The sequence below is a fragment of the Coloeus monedula genome (assembly GCF_965178545.1).
Source record: "Coloeus monedula genome assembly, chromosome: 7".
Classification (NCBI taxonomy): Eukaryota; Metazoa; Chordata; class Aves; order Passeriformes; family Corvidae; genus Coloeus; species Coloeus monedula.
The window spans coordinates 18,908,693-18,929,634 of record NC_138787.1 but is presented as its reverse complement, the minus strand read 5'-3'; the positions used below and the strand labels follow the sequence as shown (position 1 = coordinate 18,929,634).

Sequence of the window (20,942 nt, the reverse complement as noted above, 5' to 3'; positions counted from 1 at the left end):
ACCTAGGAATGCATCTTACAGCTGACTTTAAAAGGTCTAAAGTTTTATGAAGGATGATGGTTGAAATAAAAAAAGCACTAAAATTTCTTACTAGAAAATGAAGTGTTATATCCATCCCTGTTCATTATGACAATTATTTTGAGATTAGTCCTAGAAAAAGGATCCAGTTTTTCACTGCACATTCCTCCAGACTTGTTCAATAGGTGTTTTCATGGAACTTAGCTTCCAAGTTGAGATTTATCCCAAACTAATCCACCTTCAAAATAAAGGAAATCATTGCACCACTGACCACTTCTTTAAACCAAAACTGTTTCTAACTACCAGAAATTCACACAACAGGGTATCAGCTATTGACAGAACACGAGCTTGTCAACTATTCAAAACTTGCTAGTGCTCCTTGGTGGAAGCAAATATTTACCAGATAGAAGGGATACTTAACTTTCTAAAGCAATTCAAAGTCTATTCTTGGCTTCCAGAAGTACCCAATGATTTAGAAACAAAGTATTAAATCCATGTATTTAATTTCTAGTTTCTTTAGTCTATTTAGTAACCATCACAGATTCATCATAATGGGTATGATATCAACATCACAATGTTGTAGCAGTAAATCTAACAGAATTTGGTGTTGGTGGATAATTAAAGGTGTTCTTGGTATTAGATTTGTAACAGCCTTTTCTAAGCAGAAATTTTGAGCAATTTCTTACTTAAAACAGATATGTTGTGTTCAAATCTAGGGGACAGCAGAGCCATTATAAAAAGGGAAGCAGGACTTTTATGATGAAAATAACAAAGACGAGTGCAAGAACAATGACTATAAATCAAACTGTAAGACTACCCTAAGATCAAATTATTGAATGTTTGAAGAATTTAAAAAAAAAAACAAAACAATTGTATTTGGTAAGTAGATGATAATGTGAAACTGTTTCTAGTAGGGATGTATCTTTGGGTGGACACCATTAACAAGTGCTCTGCTTACTTATAAAGCATCAAGGGTGGATTTAAGAAATACCAGGACTGAAACCCAAGAGCCATGTTAACAAATCTCTCAGAAAAATACATTTGTTGTAAACCTTGACATGCACACATAACCCTCTCACACACCACATCACAGCCCAGAACTCTGAAATCAAGGAACAGATTTATTGACAAGTTGCAGTATTTAGAAGCCAGACATACTCGCAGTTTCTGCTCTTAAGTCACACGTATCTAATTATTTCAAAATATTTGATGCAGCTGTCTTCAACATTCATATTGTTTTCCTTTGTGGCCACAGACTGACACAAACATCACTTATTTTGTTGATGGAAAACATTAAAATATACCAGGTTGTACAGCAGCAGGATGTTATGTTTCTGTGCACACTGCAATCAGACTGACAGTAAAAGGAATTATTTTTTCAATGTAAGTCTTGCAGGGAATTATAGCAACCATAAAACAACTGCTTCTTGAACAGTAGCTTATGCTGCTAAAATAAATTTAATTCTTAATACAAGGTAGATGCAGAAGTAGCTGTAATAAAAATCTGGGTACTAAAAAAAAGGAAAAATAGAAGGGAAAGACTTTTTTAAAAATGGATGAGAAGAGTTATTCATATGCTTGAGCAAATAATTTTTAATACCTGGATTCCTTTCCCTCACAACATCAAATTTTTATATAGACATATAAATGCTGTTCTTGCAGTTTTAAAAGGGCAGAATAATGGCTATCAGATACAATACTTTGTCTTTAACCTTTTTAAAATATTGTAGAAGACACACAGGTCCTCAGATTCTGCCTTCAGTGCACAGGAATCTGAATGACACTAAAGTAACTTGCAGGAGGATACCTGAAGTTTATTAGAAACCTGTGTTAGGCAATCTAAATTAGGCAAAAACTAAAACCTAGGATCTTTAGCTACTCTAAACCCTAATCTGGATGTTCATTTAGGTTTCTTTATATAATAGATTTAAAAGTCATTAATTTAATATTTAAAGTTTTATGATTTAAGAATTTTGTCTTGACTTGTACATGTGTCCAAGGCTTCCATAAAATCTTTACTTGAGACTGGCACTTCTGAATTAAACTGTAAAGTCTAATTTCAGAATGTAAAAATCTGCTCTTGATAAAGCTGTTACTACCACCATAAGGCAAACTTTCAGAACAAATTGTGTATTCCATTATATAATTTCCTATTTTGGGAAATTGCTGGATATTTTTATGGTTTTAAGATTTGGTAGGTTTGTACAAAACTGTTACTTATTCCACTCAATATTTGCTCAGCTTTAATCCCCTGTCACAACAATTCTATCTTTATAAGTGGAGTATTTTATCTTTAAGGGAGAAAAAACCCACCTGATCTGAGATGTAAGCAGCTAAAAAAAGTTCCTGGTGTTAGACAAGAGAAGAGTAGTAAAAACTGATAGAAGAAATCCTACTTCTGTGAAGTCAGGGGGAAGCCTGACTGTCAACAGTCATCAATACTTCATCACACTAAAATATGGAGAACATCCAGCACCATGAAAGATACCTTTCATGGGGTTTTTTTTCTTAATTGTGGTATCAGTCATTAAAGCTGCAGTTATAATGCCTCTAAAATACAACAGTGACACATATCATTTTACTACTTGTTTTGCTCAAAATGGAAAAAAATGCTCTAAATCCAGAGCATCTGGTTTTGTTTAGTTGCATTCTGGTTGGAATGCTGACTAAATATAACTTGCTACTATCTTCTTCAGAATAGACACAAGTAGAACCACATCTCTTAATTTTACAAGGGAAACTAATGCAGTTCTCTGAGAAAGAAATACTTCCAATTTCAGTAGTGAAGGCAGAGGAGGTGGTCCCACTCACCCCTACCTGTCCTTTGCCTGCATGCTCAGGTCAATGGCTCTCAACTGCAACTGATTTCTTCGGAATAAAGCGGTAATACAAGTATTCATCCCGAAATTCAAATTCATTCGTTATGTGCTGGACGATGCCTCCTTTCAGCAGCCTGTCCCCATACACCACAGCTTCTCCTCGGTCAGAGGCAAGGCCAACTTGCATGAGCCAGTTCACCAGGTCACAGCCAAAGAAGATGCCAGTGGAGATCTTTGCACCACACCTGTATGTCAAAGGAATGATTCACCCACATGTTCTGTAAATCTGGTACCATCACTGCACGATGGGGAAAGGCAAGGAAAAACAGCAGGAAACAAGGAAAGACATCGTGATAGTTAAGAGCATGTTAGAAGAGAATTTGCAAATTTTGTCTATTAGGGACATGCCAATGTTCACTACCTTTTCCTACAGACATTTCAGTGAGAAGCAATATGTACATACAAAGTTGTTCTAGGCTTGTGCAAAAAAAATTCAATGGACATCAGTAGCATTTTTCCTAAAACCTCACACAATGTAACTCTTATTTCTTGGATACTTACTTCCCATGTACTTCTTACCATGACCCTTTCTGCAACAAAATATCTGATCTGAGACCAACCTGTCCCCAGAAACAGGGATTCCGTTTGAATTTTAATTCTTCTTATAATTTCTGAACACTTTTAAACAGACACTAACTGCTTACACATATTGTAAACAAACCCCATTTATAACTTGCATATCCTGTTAAATATTTACCACATGGGCAGTACTAAGAATAAACAAAACGTTTACAACAAGATTATCTTTTTTAAGCATTTATGAGGCAATGATGCCATCATCCACCTAGTTTCAATAGACATACCATGCAAAAATTTACCTGCAGCAATGAATGTTTCTGATTATCTAAAACCTACTCTGTGGAACCCAAGCACAGGGTTTCTAAAGGTGACTAAGAGCTAAAAGACAGCATAAGCCAAATTTTTTCCCTATTTTTTTTTTGAAGTTAAAACCAGCAGTAACACAGAGCAAGTGTTAAAATCTATTAGCAGATGCAAAAATGAAAATAAATTAAAATCCATGGTTACAAGGTCTCAGTTACAGCACATTCAAATCAAAGAGGATAGGATCAAGTTAGATGAATATTTAAAATGAGAATATAAATGCATTGTTTTAATTCACAGGGAGAAATAAGACATGAACCAAGTTCTGCACAAACATAATATTACAACAATAAAGCAACAAATGTCATATTTTCATGTATTCTCAGGTGTTTATGTGATTCATAAAAACCATGAAATCCAACTAAATTAAGAACTCTAAGCCCAAGAAACCACAACAGCAGCAGAGGCATGGGAAACACAGCTGTAAAACCTGTTCTATTTCACAACAGACATTTTCTGATACATCTTTCTTATGGAACATTACTGGCTTCTGAAAAGACTGAACAAAATCATGATGCTGCCTAGAACAGTTTTGCAATGTGGTTTTGGACTACCTGACCATTAAAAGACCACCCCACCCTGCCAAACTAGTCCTACTTAAAAGCTTACATGTCAAGAATAGTGTAAGTGCCCTGTCAGAACAATTCTTCATGTCTCCATTTCATATATTTAAACAAAGGCAGAATCTTTCTTGTGTTCCTGCTGCTTCTGTCTGCATTTCTCTTCTCATCCACCTACACATATCTGAAAGCACAATCCTTGATTTAGGTATCATAATTTGCCCCTGAAATCTTTACTGACCTCATAAATTGAGGCTTAGGCCTCATTAGAGGTATGAGCAAAAGAAATTATATAAAGTCAAAAGCTGTTGAAGCCCTAGACCCACTATAATCTCACACACTGAGTGGCCTCTGAGTATGCACTAAAATCAGTTGCAACAGTTTTACCTCCTATAAGAGCTACATATTAGTAAACATTTACTTACAAATACAGACAGCATCTTACTCTACAAACAAAACAAAGGGAGGGTCTCAATGCATTATTACAGGTATTATCATACACATTTTTTTAGATTTTATCCTCCAAACTACAGTTAAATGCAAAACCTGGGGAAATCCCTTAATGATACAAAACTTTTTATAATTTATTTAAAACCTAGGTCGGATATTATGATATTGCACCTCAACATTTCAGTGTAAAGCTAGAAACATTTCTCTGTTAAGCGTTACATTTTTAATCTGTATCTTAAGGTTTGAATAAATATGCCACAACAGGAATCACCCACAAAATTAACTGCATTTCATTATTTTCAAAAGGTGAGCTATGTGCTTTGTAACAGCTTGTATGTGCAGGGAAGAACCTTACCTTCTGCCTCTGACAATACTTTTGACACAGTGATCTCTATGATAACGAACAAACTGTTGACAGGTCATCCTGATTTCCTCAGGTACAGAGGCATCTGTATGCCCTGCTGCTTCTCTTCCACCCCAGAAAAACTCAAGTCTAGAAAAAACAAAAAAAGAAAAAAAAAAAAGAAAAATTAAAGACAGCAAATCAAGTAGGGGCATTTTTTTGGAAAATGCAAATAATAGAATGGAACTCCCAGGAAGCTTATCACAACCTCTTTTTGTGCCCAATACTTCACGTATAATCTTCCTAATGTATCTCTATGGCTTTTGAACACAGAGGTGTTATTCTAGGCTTGGGCAGAAAGAAAGTCAGAGAGTAGCTGGGAGCCAGCTCTAGCTGCTGGATTCACATGGCAGCCAGTTAGCTCGAAGGTAAGGGCAGCTTTGCACAACTCACTCCTCCACTGTGGAAGTGCCTGTCCACACAAAGCACTTGCATGAGGTTATGAACACAAGGCTTTAAAACAGTGATGATATATTCTGATTCAGCATCCATATCTAAGTTTAATGTATCAGCTGAAATTATTTCTGAAGATCCATCATTTGGCAAAAATTTTACCTCTCGGGAGCCTGCAGGATTTTTGTCTTTGAAAGTGTCATGAGGACAGTAGAAAGACCTCACACACTGTGAACTGCAATTACCTCTCCACAAGTGGGAGAGAAAAGAAATTTGAAAGATTAACCAAATAGGAAATGGATTGCTATAGCACTGAAAACTCAACACCCTTCAAAAATGATTATCAGTAATAATTAAGCTTATAGGTGTAAGTGTAAAGATTCTTTTACCTTCGCTTGAATGGTAGAATGATTAAATGCTTATCTAAGCCAAAAATACCAAAGCAAATGAAGCCCTGGAGAAAAAAGATATAGAAAAAGCAACATTAAGAAAAACTTTGGTTTCTATAGAACACAAGTTAAAAACTCAGTGTCAAATACATTTCACATATACATGGAAAGTACCCCTCTTCTTTAAGTATCATTCAAAATGCATTTTGTTTCTGTTTTGATTTTTCATTTGGACCTTAAAAAGACATATCAATACCTAACAATCCATCATCTTTACTGAAATAGTTCAGTAAAACTAATGCTGTGACATGCCACTTGACACTTTGGGATAACTGACAACCTTACACAGCCAGGCATTAAATCTTTGTTAATGTCAAGGAAAGAACACGCTTAGTGTAATTTGAGTGCTAGAATGCTCTCTACTTAATTCATTTTTCTGTGTAGCTTTTATGTAAAACTACTATCATTAGTTGATAACACAGTGCATCTTGTAGGCACATGTGCCCATGGAGCTGTAGACTGTTCCTGTAGTATGTGTATTAACACTGCCTGGCTTTCACCTTTGTGGGTAACAAAGCTGCCATGTGTCAGGTGCACTGAAATAGGCCACGTGCAGCCAGAACCAGCATCCATCTTCAGCTCTTCGCTGTGGTGCTGTCACTGAAACCAGAGATAGGCATTTAAACCTTAGACAGAAAGCTGTCTTGCAACTGGTGTAACTCCCCAGTGAAGCCTTGGTACAAATAAGGCTAAACTCCTACTCAGTTTCCATGAACATCTGGCTTTCAGTTGTCATCTGCACCTTTGAAAGTGTTCATGGTCATAGAAGATGTGCATTATCTACTGCAATACCCACCAACAAAGTCATTTTCAGAACAAACATCGGTAAGTACCTGACCAAAATTAAACACAGCACAGAAGAACTGCAGTTCCACATACAGCCTTCCAGGCTCTTGGTTGAACAGCCACCACAAACAGCTAGAGAGATTCTGTAAAGAAATAGAAAAACAACAAAACCCACAAACATAACCTGACTGTTAAAAATCAAAAGCTTTCTTCTCTTCACATGCTAATAATTCTTGCACAATTTTCATGGTCTCCATTTAAGGAATGATTCAGATAAAGACAAGTAAGAGGGAATAAACACCTTAAAACAATTTTAGTTAGGCTTAATAGCTTGGTGGGAGGGGGATGCTTGGTTGTTTTAAACATAATAATGCAAAACAGCAGTGTAAGAGGTCCTGCCTCTTTACATGTTTATGTAAGGAACTTGCCTTAAGCATACTTAGCTTTCCAACACAACACAGACAATATTAGCCCAGACAGATTTGCAGTGTTTGTCTTCAGGCTGCTTAGCTGAGACCAGTGCTTTCTACATATTTCCTGCAGTTAGGATTATGTTAAGCTGAAGCACATACCACTTCAGCTATTTGAGATGCCTGACAGAAGGAGGAAACCTCCAAAGTTAACCCATTTGGGTGTAAAGACTAATTCTTTAAAGTAACTGATCTTGTTTCATGGAGTCTATGTAATCATTCAGATACAATTAAAATATAGGCTACTCCTTAAATATAAAAGAAGTAAGAAAATATACTAGCATGGAATATTTGATATAGAAAATTTGAGAGAGGGAAACATTTCATCTTGTAATTTAAGAGAACCTGAAAAGCAACAGCAGTAGCTATTAACCCAATTGATGTGCTGCACTGACCTACTTTGTAGTATTATGTATTTGTGCCACAGTATTTTCCATTTCAAATAAAAATACTTCCCCCAACTGTCATCCACAAGAAACTCAACTTTGAGCATTACACATTCAGAGAGAGTGGTTTCTCACCTTTGTCACAGTTAAAAATTAAAATTATATCCCCAATGCATTACATTCTGGTATTTCACACTTGTACACAGGAGCAACCACCAACACACCTTGGAGTGAGTAATGACAAGTGCCAACACTAACTGAGCTATGTTGCTCCAAACACCACTAGAACCAACAAAATCGCATTTTCCCATTTAAAATAATCTTAGTTTATTCTTAACACCTCAGAGAAATCCAAGTTCCAACATAAGCCTCATCAGATGGAACAATTTTTGTAGTCTCCTTCGGAAGTAGAATTCAGTTTGTATTTTTAATTGATAATTATCTAGGGAAAAAGACCAACTGTTGAGAAAACTGGAAAGAGGGGCAGTAGTGATGAATGATATAATGATATAACTTCACTATTTTTCCCCCTTTAGGGTTCTCTGGTATGTTTTGCTCACAATCATCAATCTTAACTTGCTTTTATGATGTGGCACAGAAAAATTAATTTTATGACATCCCTCTTCCAGCGAGGAACAAAAATATAGCCTCTATTTTATTTAGTTAATTTTCTTTAGGCAATTGGAAGATTCTTACTGGATTGCCTACATTGCTTTCCTAAAAATCATTCTACCTCAATGAGTTAACATGGGGAGAAAAAATATTTACAGCAAATAGGCCAACAATAAGAAGTAAGCACAGCAGCACATGTCTGGCCAGCTGTTTGTCTCCAGTCTGTAGAAGCTGTTCCTCCTGAGCCAATACACATGTTTGAGCACTGCAGTGACTCACACACTGATCCACTGAAAAACAAATCAGAAATTCTTCATTAGGCTTCTATCTTGAGAACTCCATGATAAATTTGCTAATGCAGCTTGCTGAGCCAAATTACCTTCTAAGTATCTCTACTGAAGTGACATGCACAAAATTTAATATTGGCTTTGACAATAACCTGTTCAGAAATCTATTCTCAAATGAGACAGTTTACATGTGCTCCTAAAACAAAAGTTTTTGCAACAGAGATTTTCCTTCAAAGATTTAATTCAAACTGAACGCATTGTTAGCATTTAGAAAACACTACTAGAAATAATGAAAAAAAATTCTCTGGGCAATTCTTAAATTTTATATTTATTTCTGAAAAAAAATCAAAATATACTGTCAGCTCCAATGTTTTTGCTCCACATCTTAGTGTTGTTGAGCTCTACATCAGACAATCATATTTCTTTCAGGTCTATGACTATTTTTAACACAGTATATCAGAACACCATCATAATAGATACTTGTCTTCCAGCTACAAAGGTCTAAGAAATTCTCACTATCTTCCTCTAGATGGCAGTGAAAAACTTCCTGGCAAGGCCATACCAAGAATTTGCACTAGATAACTCGCAGCAGTTCAATGAGATAGTAGAGGAATTAGTAATTATTGCAGCCAAAGTTACACAAGGGTATGCACTACAATTTGCTTTTACTGATTTATAGTTTTGAAGTGTTCACTCAAGAGGTCAAAATAATTTCCACTCAACCATAAGGTATTTTCTACCTTATCTTTTAAGATAAGAAAATTAAATCTGCCTTCCTCTATTCTTGAAGACATTCTTATGGTGCTTGTCTGAATTACTTAATAGATAAAACAGTTGGCAATAGGCAGAAAGCAAGCATTTTGTGAGAGGAGACACAACTGAAGTATGCTTAGTGTAAAATATTTAGATCTATTGAAAATTATGTTGCATGCAAACAAAGCATAAGAATATGAACTTCTTGTTAAGAATGCATGAAAACAATAAAAAAATAGGAAAAAGAGGAAGGTTGTACTGGCAGCTAGCTTTGATTACTGACAGTGATACACAGTGAGAATGAACTGGGCAGGCAGTTTTCCAACAGGTGCTGAACAGTCAGTTTGATCTATTTTTTCCTATTTAAGTGACTCCTAAGGCCCTCTTAGTCGATTTTCTCCATCTCTCTTCTCTAGACATAAATAGTACACAGCAGCACGGACATTTAATCTAATTTGCAGTAAGCACTTGCTCCTCTAGACCTCATTTAGTGTTCAAAACCTGTGCCTGATTAAAACAAAGGCTTTTTTAAAAGATATGAGTATGAGAATGTAAAAACGTAGTTTATGTTAAAAGCTTGATGCAAAGTAGGGTTATACATTTAACTTCCTAGCATCCAAACAAGAGAACGACAGAGAAGTAAAGTCTGAATGCTCAGAAGACATCAAAGTAGCTTTGTGGTAAAAAAGTGACATCCAAAACAACTGTCCACCTTGAGCACTGAAAGGCTACAAACAATTATCAGCAGAAGAGAACAAACACCTATAATATTGTCTAATAATTGAACTTGATACAAAATGTCAGTTATCCAGGTAGAGCTGCGAGAACAATAGCTCCAACAGTTTCTTTGTGAGAACAACACACAGATGGTTGAAGAAGAACCTGTAGTATTAAAACAAAGAGATATTACTGCTTTACCTGTCTCAATTGGAGGAACCTTGCTTTCAACAGCATTTGACTCTGCTTTGCTGTCTTTACCACAGGATAATTCACCGTTTGTTGTTTGACAAGAACAGCAACCTATGAAGTATATACAGTAATAGAACAGTTAGCTTTCTTCACTACTATAATTTATTTTCCAAGTGTAACAATACATTCTATGCAGCTTTAACTATTATGCTCAAAAATAACCCAAAAGGAGAAGACAGACCTCATTTTTCCAATTTGCTGAGAGGGTAAACGGGTTACAGTACTTATACATAGAAGTGTTTAATGTAACACTACCACCATGGATGCAACATAAGTACTTTTATTATAGGAAAAAAGATGGGAAGTGATCAAAAAGGCTACATACAAAAAAAAAAGGATTAGAAACACATTGAGTGCTTTTAATTTGTTCTCAGAGAGATGGTTTAGTGGGTAAACAATCTAAGATGCCTAGTGGGCTGCATTTATCACATCCTTATCAAGATGCCTCTACTTACATAAAATCATCCACAGGCTTTTCTTCTTGTCCACTCCCACAACTCTTACAAAGGTAACAATCAAACTTTTCTTAGAAACATAAACCTAAATACTTGGGCAGTTATACCTAGATTTTCTTCTCTCTTAGTCTAACACCTGAAGCTGTCAACTGTCCTTCCCAGGTCAGAATTACATTTGGAATATTAGTTTACAGCACCCTAAGCCAATTATTCTTTATAAAAATCTACTTTCTCTACCTCTTTCTGCAGATATCTGTGCAGAAGATCCTGGAGAGGACTGCGCAGAAGATTCTGGAGAAGACTGCGCAGAAGATTCCGGAGAAGACTGAGTCATAGTGGCTGAAATGGGATTCTGCTCACTCTGTTCCACTTCAGCCTCCTCCACTGAGCTACGTGGTGAGTACGGGTTCAACACCCCATAGCTTGACCCTTGCCTACTTCTGTTCATGCACATAAGTGAGATACCTGACATCAATATACTGATGAACAGTATCACTGCTGTGGTAATTATCTGTTAAGAAAGCAAAGAAAATGCACTTAAATACAGGAAAATAGTTGCATATGTCCATCTTTCTAACTTCTGTACTTTTCTAAATACACTTACAAATGCATCTGAACAAGACTATGTTTTCTATATTTACTGCTCTTGCACCTCGTGGCACTGAAAGAGACTAATTTTCCTTGCCTGAGCAACTCAGCTTTTTTGTTTGTTTGTTTGTGTGGACCCCTATTTCCCATGCAATCCAAAACCATCCCCTCACTGTCATTCCCTTTCCTCTCAGGATCACTAGTGTTCTGGGTTAAGTTCTGCTCAGGTACCTTTAAATTCCAAGGGGAATGTGCTCTAATTTACATGCTTTAGCCAATGGGGAGTGCCCTGTTGATTACTTCTAATCATCTGCCACTGCTACCCAGATTCCACTCTGAGGCCATTTAGTACTTGGTGAAAGTGCCACATGAACAATCCCGAGTGACTCATGCATTCTCTGTCCATAAGAAAGAGAGGGAGAAAACATGACAAATACCTGTGCTAGTACACATTATATCCTCTAATAAGAGGAACTATTTACTGGTAAAAATAGTAGTTCAGGGTCTTTCAACCCATGACTGTGCAGAGAAGTCTACCATAGTGCAAGCAGTTACTGCTACACAGGTGATAGATATCCTATCTATTACAGACCAAAAGCCAATAATTAGCTATTGGATAATAACAATTTTAGATAACTATCATGCTAAAATACAAATTAATCATCAGGAAAAGGGCTCTGCAATTCATCACCACTCCTAAGTGTTTTCTTCGAGAAGCCTACTCCCTCTTTGTCATAGCTGCCTAAACATGAAGGTCCTTCTCCAAACAAATGCTCCTAATGGTTCATTACAGAAATACGTTTTTGCATCAATCTATGAGCATTCTACAATGATACTTTTATTACAGTAGCCTGTACTTTGACTGAAAGCCACTTGCACGTGTAGCATGGCAGAAGTCTGAAGTGATGAGGACAGAATGTGCTCATACCTGATGTTTTCCATAGAAAAAGGCAGAGTCAATGCTAGTGTTGTTACGTTCACCAACAATTAGTAAGATTCCTACCAGAACTGTTGGCACTCTGAAAGAACAAAATAGGAAGTATGTAACATATTTAGCATGCTCACACTAATTCAGCAGGGAAGCATTTGAATTAACTTACCCCCATCCAGCTATGATGATAAACCCAATGGGAATCTTTACTGTTTCTCTCTTCTTCAACAGAAACAAAGAGAAAGATAGAAAACCTAAAAAAGCCAAACAAAACCAAAAGAAATACCTTGTTTATTATTAAAAAGGGAACTGGTAAGTACAGAGCCTAGAAACTCTATGATGTGACCTGCTCAATAGCTTAAGATATTCTTCTCAGACCTTTAAATAGTCCAAAATCATTTGTCTAGTTGTATTTTGAGAAAGTAAAAAAAAAAAAAACCCATTGCCTAAAAAATCATGTTAATAGTGAAACATTGAAAAATTCCAGGAAGTTTTATATTAAATATTCACTTCTAAATGCTAAGAAAGGTTCACAAGAGTAAAAAGATGTCATAAAAATATTTAAGATACAAGTAACTACTTTCTTTAGGTATTAACAGCAGTTTTCTATCCCAACACTCTTTAGTAAGCAACAAATAGTGTTGTATTCAGTTATAACATTTCTTTAAAAACTGACTAGTCCTTTGTAAAGTCAATGATTAATTTAACAAAAAAGTTTGGCATATTTTTATGTATATAACTCTTTCTGGAATATCTTCTGGAACTGCCTATCCTACTCACACCTCAGCAGCTCAGCAATATTCTCACACTGAAGGAAAGCTAGTATTTATGTTAGGCCCTACCAATCAGGAGCTATGTATTTCAGTAAACAAATACAACTCGCTCCAGAAGAACAGCACAGAAATTAAACTCATAGATTCTGGACAAAAATATCTTGAATGCCCAAAGTCTCTTTTTTTTTTTTAATCATATATGTAAGGTTCTCCAAGCTTCTTGATGCATCTTTCAAATTCTTTCTCTTTCAAATCCTGCATTAATCATACACACACATTGGTTTTGTTAGGCACTAAAACCCTGTGTTGCCAGCACTGCAGCTTGGCACAACTGACAGGTATCCCCATTTGCAGAACTACAAACGAGTAAAAGGAACAAGTACTTCGAAGAATATAATAACATAATTTCAGTACATTAATCTTTTATTACAGTACCTGGGTTCTGCCTAGAAAAATCATACCTGTCCATAGGTAGGTGCTATAAAGTGAGCTGTAGAGGAATATAAATACGAGGATCTGTATGGTGATGTCTTTCTCTTTAACAGTGAAATTCCATGCCACCATTCCAATGCAAGCAATAAACTGGAAAGAAAAGTAAGATGCCATCATTCAAACTGGGAAACTAGGATAACAAGAAAAACTGAACACGGCGCTATATACCTGCAGTAAGTTTCAAAACTCCACCCCCAGATACATTGGAGGGTGATTTTATGCATTGGATACTTCATTTAGCAGTAAAGCACTGCCACAGTAAATTCAGTATTACAGTTGTGTCACTTGACTACAGTACCTTATTTTCTGGAGGGGTTTTTTGACAAGGAGTATATAGCTCATATACACTAGGAATAAGGCAAATCAGGTAACCCCCCCAACTTTATATACCTTATAGTAAGTAAATGGTGATGGTTTTGGTAAGTATGAACCATTTATCTGAAATGATTTGCACATGAAACTGAGGTGAACAGGTATTATTTCAGCCAAGAATTATACCAGTTGTCACCCAGTGATACTGCATATGTGATAATTTTAGCACCAGAGGAATCTGAAAAGATAGGCTGAAGTATCATGGAAACAGTAACACAATAGTTCATTTTTTTTTTGAAGATGAAAGCTAGCTTTGTTGTTACAAAACAGAAGCACCTCATATATGACATTTTTCAAATGTGACTCCAGGATCAGAGTTCAGAGAGTTTACTATATATAGAGATATTTAAAAAAAAACTACAGAACACTTCAGAAAGCACTACCACACAGATGCATTACAAGCACAGGCTGTTCCAGTTGTGCAGCTGACTTCAAGGGAATAAGGAGCATGTACTCTGTAGTTCTCTCTCAGATTAAATAACAATTAAAATTAATCCAGAGATATTCGGCCTTGGCCTTCCCTAGCTACCAGCCATGCATTCCCACACACCCTCCTTGCACCAGCACTTGCACCTGCTGATCCCTCAGCAAGAGCTTCAGGGGCATAAACCAGTACAGGGATTATTCTTCTATTTAGCTCCTTGGATTGAGTCACTACAGAGTCAAACACAGGCTGCTGCTCCTGGTATTGCTCCTTCATATGGGTATAAATTGAAACAGAACCACACTCAAAAGTATTGAGCAATAACTAAGAAAACATTCCAGAAGCCACTCTCCATTCTGATTGTTTATAGTTCTGTTTAGGCATCACAGTGCCCACATTAACTATCATTTTCTTCAAGGGTGTATTTTGAGGCACAGAAATTATTTAGATAATTCACACATTAGATTCACCTGACCTCCACAGTTGGTTATAAAGATCTCACTGTAGAAACCAAACTTCCAAAAATGTTAAAAAATACTTAAACCCTAAAACTCACACAACAGCATTCTCCTTACTACTGACCTGAGCAACAAGTAGATTTGCTGTAATCATATGAGGAAGCTGTTTGTATTTCTTACTCAGAAGAACAATAGTAAGAGACCAGGTCTGTAACACACAAGAAGAAAAATTAATTTAAGACTGAAACAAACCCCAAAAGAACAAGATAAATATTCTGGCAGACAACAGTGAAATTAAATATACAACAGATCTTAGCAACATGACTACTGTAGGCAACTCCATACTGCTACAGTATGCTGCCAGCCCCTTTGCCTCAGCAGCTGTAGTCAGAAAAAGCAATGCATCTTTGTCTTCTCATGATGGTGAAGTATTACCAGGAAAGACCAAGAACTCGCCTGGAGTAAGCAGAAGCCTGTTTGTTCCTCAGGACACAAATGACCACAGAGTAGCTTGGCAATTTAGAATTTAAAATCCACAACCACCTCCCCTGAATCTCCCAAAATGATCTGACAGCAAGACATAGCATTCACTTCTGGCTTCCCTTCAGGCACAGTTTCAAGACAAGAGGACTTCAGTGAGACAACTTCAGAAAATTCCAACTCCTCCCAATATGGATGTTTTTATTTAAAAAAAGCAAATAAAATAATCATACTATCTGTACTTTCTATAAAATCAAAACAAAATTCACACTGGACTTCTGGATTATCAACCGCATTTCTAGTAAAGGAATTTGATAAACATAAATTTTTCAGGTTAAACTATTTCATTAATGGTCATTAAGACTTCATTAAATAAATATGCACTGACATTTCTGGAGCTGAAGTTTGTACACAGCCTTCATTACTGTGATATCCAAGCACCTCACTTGGCTTGATGCAACTAGTCTCTGTGGTGTAAGCTAGTACTTTAATTCCCTCACACCCTGTTATTAAAAAAGGAAAACAAACCCAACAAAAGACCTCTCAAGCTCTGTACTAAATTCAGTCACTCATCTTTCTCTACAGTGCAGATTTGCAGCAGACCCACTGCTAAATCAAGATTTTTAACTCCTTCCTCATCCTTCTGCAAGAGGATATGATGAGGAAATACAAGTCTTGCTGTGACTCAATTTACTGCTTACGCACTCAGGCTGCCCTGACCAACAGTGCCTTTGTGTCTCACCTGGGCAGCACCTACCAGAGAAATGAGGCTGACGATGCTGATGTCAAAGCTGACGTTTTGGAGTGCAGATGCCAGGGGGTTGGGGTCCATGGATGGGATGGTCAGCAGCCATGCAGAAACATACATAATGGGGGCAGACACAAACGTGCTTATCACCATGCCCGAGGTAATCTGCAAAGAGTCAAACAGAAACAACAACAGTTAATCACATCCCAAGTTAATAATAATCTGCTTTCAGGAATACAACCATGGGCAAAACTGCACCTTTGAATTAAACATACCTAGACCTTTAACAAATAATGAGTTGTTTCTATAACGAATTATTTAGAATTTGAGCCAGAAAATATCTGGCTTATACATACAGCTAAGCTGAAAAGTTTAACAAGCTTCTGAAATAGCAGGAGTAGAGAGTTCCCTACTGCAGATTTTTACAGAGCTTTATCATGGATGCCAAATATACTAATGACGACAGTCTAGGGGTGAATTTACACTGTACAATTTGCTTTTGGATATAAATACTCACACCATAAATAACTAAAATAACATGTAGCTATGCAAATATTAATATGAACCAATTCATTAGAATAAACCATATATATTTACCGGTGATTTCTAGTTTGGCTTCTCACTGTCTTTGTACTTTCTAGAATTTACACAGTGATGGAAGTGTGAGCTGCTACTCATACTAGAGACTCTGCTTTAAAGAGATTTCCTATGTTTGTAGGCCATAAAATTCTACATGCAAGATTAACTTTTAGTATCCCTTTTTCTTAAAAAAAAAAAAAAACCAACAAAAAATGAAACAACTCCCAAATAGAAAACATTAAAAACAATGAAAGTCAACAAAAATGTGTTAATGTCACTTCAAATGGAAGAAACAATTCTAAAATTTCTATTTTAAGTTGAAAAGATAATTGGTACCCTCACCTATATATATATATATATAAAAGTAAAATGCTTTTCTATCACAAGATTTAATGAAAGGGCAGCACAACTGAATCAGTTAAAGCTTAAGATCTTTCTTAAATTTTCAGGTTTAAACTAACACTATTCTTACTGAAGTCAGTAACATAATTTCTTTTTTCCCCCTACAAAAACAGTATCTCAAAGATAAAGTCTTTGAAAAAAACCAGAAAAAACCACAACCCCAAACCCCCAAAAATATACAACTTCTTCATAGCTAAAGTTATCCTAGCTCTTTCTACTAGAGTCACAAACAAAAAAAAGGATGAGGACTTATTTACAAACATATGGTATCAAGACACTTAAGACATCAGGAAAGATCCTGGGAATCCAAGTAATTCTAAGATATCTATGCTACAGAAAAGCAAATTCTTCAAAAGCCTACTTATTTATTTATTTAATCAACAACGTTAAGCTCAAAGTTAGGACATATTTGGAAAATTTTAACTACATACAATTCCTACTTCCATATTGAATTGACTAGCAAATATTGCAACACCAGGTGCTGCTGGAAAAACTCCATACAGAAATGCATAGTTTGATAAACTGGTGTGATTGACCACGCTGTCACTCTTGTCCAAGAGCTCCACCATCTCTCTACAGAGAAATGGCATCATGAGCCTGAAAAGAGAAGGAAAAAAAGTAATTGAAAAAATATTACTCAAGTTATAACAATAGACTCTTCTTTACCCAGAAAATTAATAAAAAGGAAACTTAAGTCTTGTTTGAATACTACTTATGAAAAGCAAAATACTGATGTCACTTTGAATGATTGCCTTTACTGTTATCAAAACATTTACCACCTGCTTAAAAATCTTTTGTCACAAATTACACTTAAGGACAAAAATGACAACAAACTCAGGCATATAAGCAGCTTCCCTAATTGTGCAGACACATTCTTTGTACAAGCTTCAAATTTAGAATGGCAAAACATAAAAAACTCTCTCCTTTTTCAACTGTTACAGTAATAGTAGCTATAAGCAGTCAGCAGCTCTGAAATTCAGACGACATTTCTGCCAGCTGTCTGAAATATAATAAGGGCTCAAGCTTAAGTGTCCCATGCCAAAAGTTTTGGCCAGCAAACCCCCCGCATCAAGGCTATTTTGTTCACCTTCAGCAATAGCCCAGATCTCACACAGACTTAATGTAAGCCTTACACAGGCTTAAAGTAAAGCAAAGTGGTAACATTAAAACCCAATTTTTTTCATGTTCTTACAAAATTTGTCATTGAGCTGGTTTAAAGACTAGGTCTTTAAGTTTGCTAGTTAGTTGTACTGATACTCAAATTTTACTATATAAACTTAAAACATTACAAATATTCTATTATGCTAATTGTAGTTCTGTAGGAAATAAAATATTTAATATTAAATTAATACATATTCCCTGAGATATATTTGAGGGAAGATAATGATAGTGTAAGTTCTAAATAGAGCTTGCCATTTATTTGTGCTTACAAGTCAAGCAGCTTTAGAGCATAAAGTGACCATTTTTAAGCTCTTCCAATACAGCAGTTTCAAAGATTTATAGATAAAGCAAGGAAAAACAACTAATTTAGAGATGCACTGTTTAAGCCAAATAAAATACAAATACTAATCAAATAAACTTAAGCTCACTACTGTCTAACTACTTATTCAATAAATTTCAATTTAAGCTACTAATTCTCCAAACACCCAGTTCATAACAGATGGCCTGCAGGCAGTCCACGAAGGCACAGTACTCCCCGATTTTCATTCTCTGCAGAGCCTGAAAACAGGTTTGTAGTCTACTACATTTCCTTTAAAAATTAACAGTTGTATTCTATCAGAGTTTGGGAAACACTCACTCAAAGTACTGGAAGTGAAATGTACTATCATTATAATGTTTTTGAGAGAAAAGCCATCTGACCAGCGTATTCAGAGCTTAAAACATCTAAAGAACAAAATTATAAAAATATATAAATTGAACTTACAGTTTAGCTGTGATGAGAAGGATCAGTGCAACAAACATACCCTTTGTCAGTTTTTTTGTTTGTCCCACCATAGTCAGTCCAAGGTAAAAAAGTGCAGAGCCAGAAAATGAACTGCCCAGTCCATCAAGGAAGTTTTCAAGGTATTCAGGAATTTTCTGGCCAAGAATAAAGTTTGAGGCAATTCCTATGAAGACCATGAATACAATTGGGTTCTGCAAAACTCGAAGGAGTGCTAGGCCCACTATTTTGATTTTGCTCTGTGACACAGTGCGATTATTCCTCCACTTCTGGATTTCACAGAAGATAAACCCCAAGGGGTTTAGCATCATAAGAGATATTGGAGCCACTAGGTAAATGTACTGGAGATACTCTGGGTAAGTGGTTTGATATAAAGCTTCAACTAGAAGACAGGAAATGAAGAGTTATGAGTGATAACATTTCAGTAGAAAAATACATTGAAATATTGAAATTAAATTTTGCTGTCTGAAAACTAAAGAAAATGATTTCATTTTCCTCCAGAAGAAACTGAAGGAATCCATTTAATTAGCAATCAATATAAGATGATGCAGGAAGAGAAGTATGTCCAATCGTATTAGGCCACAGTCATCTAAAGAACACATTAAAGACCAAAGATTAACTATCCAATACTATTTAATCATCCTACAATTAGTCAACATTTACAGAAAAAAAGGAAAGAAAACAATACAACAATTCTATGTTTCCTTTGAGTCATCCCAAATGCAGGAAAAATTTTGATTTTATTTCTGACTTGCTTTTCCTGCCCAGAAACATGACAGGTGTGGAGAATTAAATGCACCTTTGCAGGATACAAGTTGCTTCCCATCTCAAGGGAGTCTCACCTCTCTGGAATTTAATCAGTTTTCAGTGGGCTCCTTCTACATTGATTCAATACAACACAACAAAGCACAAACCAAAAAAAAAAAGTTTATCACATAGTTACTGGTTCATTCTTTGAGACTACTTAGAAAAAGAGTTTATGCTATAGTTATGGTCCCTCAAGGAATTCTAAATCATGAGCCTTTGTTTTCATTACTACTACATACTTCTGAGTCAAAGTAGAATTGCTTCTGATTCCAAGTTTGTACTAACAGCACTTCAAAAATAATGAAAATACTTTGGAAACATATAAAAGATTCAATTCTAAGGTGAATAAAAAAAAAACCCTGATACTTTAAAAGTAGAATGTTCTCTTCTACCTGACTTATAATGTTATTATATTCAATAATTTTCTTGTTATTAGTAATTATCAATAATATGCCACGGGTACTAATAGCATGTCAATTACAATGTATGAATATATAGTTACTTGTATCATTATAATTATTGTATATACGATCTAATAGATATATACTATCCATACAATTCATAATTCTTAATAACAACATTATTAACCTTTTCTGAAAAGGTTTTCCCTCGTGACTACATTTTTCAAAATCCGAAGAGTTTTACCTTCATATTATTTAAGCCTCTGGAATGGCAGGAACTTCCAAGTGCTAAATCAGCACTCACTTTGAACAGTCTCCTCTTTAGACCAAATCAACTGACATTCTCAACTAGCTGATTTCTCACATATATAAGAAAAGGCACTAAAGGTGTTTTTACTTTTACAAGCCATTATTAGAGTACAAGAACTACTTGTACTAAAATCCTAAAAAAACTGCTGAACAGAAGTACCAAGTTTGGGGTTAGTTACTGCATTTAACAAGACAGTTTCAAGCACTAAATACATCCTGGTAAATAAAACCACTTTAAAGACGCTAGACACTTTTTATGTAAATAGGTTTTTTTCTTAAAACCTCAAACCTGAGACTGATACTGTATGTTGTTTTATACAGAATGGCCATGTCATTCGAACACAACTCAACACAAGTCACAAGTAATGTGTGAGTGAAAAATTAAAAAAATCTTTACTTTCTGGCAAAGTGAAGCTGCATACTTAAGACAATATATTAAGGTCTATAAGTACTTTAAATCATGTATGATGTGAGAATGCATTTT

The 20,942-nt window shown here is 35.6% G+C and overlaps 1 protein-coding gene across 3 annotated transcripts in view; it reads right to left on the bottom strand.

Moving 5' to 3' along the window:
• The window catches only part of GPR155 (G protein-coupled receptor 155), a 29,895-nt gene that overhangs the window by 2,266 nt on the left and 6,687 nt on the right, over positions 1 to 20,942 (bottom strand). The window contains exons 3-16 of one of the 3 annotated variants that reach the window (XM_082285328.1): positions 18,924 to 19,323; positions 17,431 to 17,596; positions 16,028 to 16,183; positions 14,915 to 14,998; positions 13,506 to 13,626; positions 12,441 to 12,525; positions 12,269 to 12,359; positions 10,990 to 11,263; positions 10,247 to 10,348; positions 8,445 to 8,578; positions 6,868 to 6,963; positions 5,975 to 6,039; positions 5,145 to 5,282; positions 2,836 to 3,082 (exon numbers count right to left, since the gene is read on the bottom strand). In XM_082285328.1, coding sequence (XP_082141454.1) covers positions 2,860 to 3,082; positions 5,145 to 5,282; positions 5,975 to 6,039; positions 6,868 to 6,963; positions 8,445 to 8,578; positions 10,247 to 10,348; positions 10,990 to 11,263; positions 12,269 to 12,359; positions 12,441 to 12,525; positions 13,506 to 13,626; positions 14,915 to 14,998; positions 16,028 to 16,183; positions 17,431 to 17,596; positions 18,924 to 19,323 — 2,135 coding nt within the window. In that variant the 3' untranslated portion in view covers positions 2,836 to 2,859. Of the gene's footprint in view, positions 1 to 1,119; positions 3,136 to 5,144; positions 5,283 to 5,974; positions 6,040 to 6,867; positions 6,964 to 8,444; positions 8,579 to 10,246; positions 10,349 to 10,989; positions 11,264 to 12,268; positions 12,360 to 12,440; positions 12,526 to 13,505; positions 13,627 to 14,914; positions 14,999 to 16,027; positions 16,184 to 17,430; positions 17,597 to 18,923; positions 19,324 to 20,942 lie in introns of those variants that run through there. The other 2 variants (XM_082285327.1, XM_082285329.1) reach the window with 2 other exon arrangements.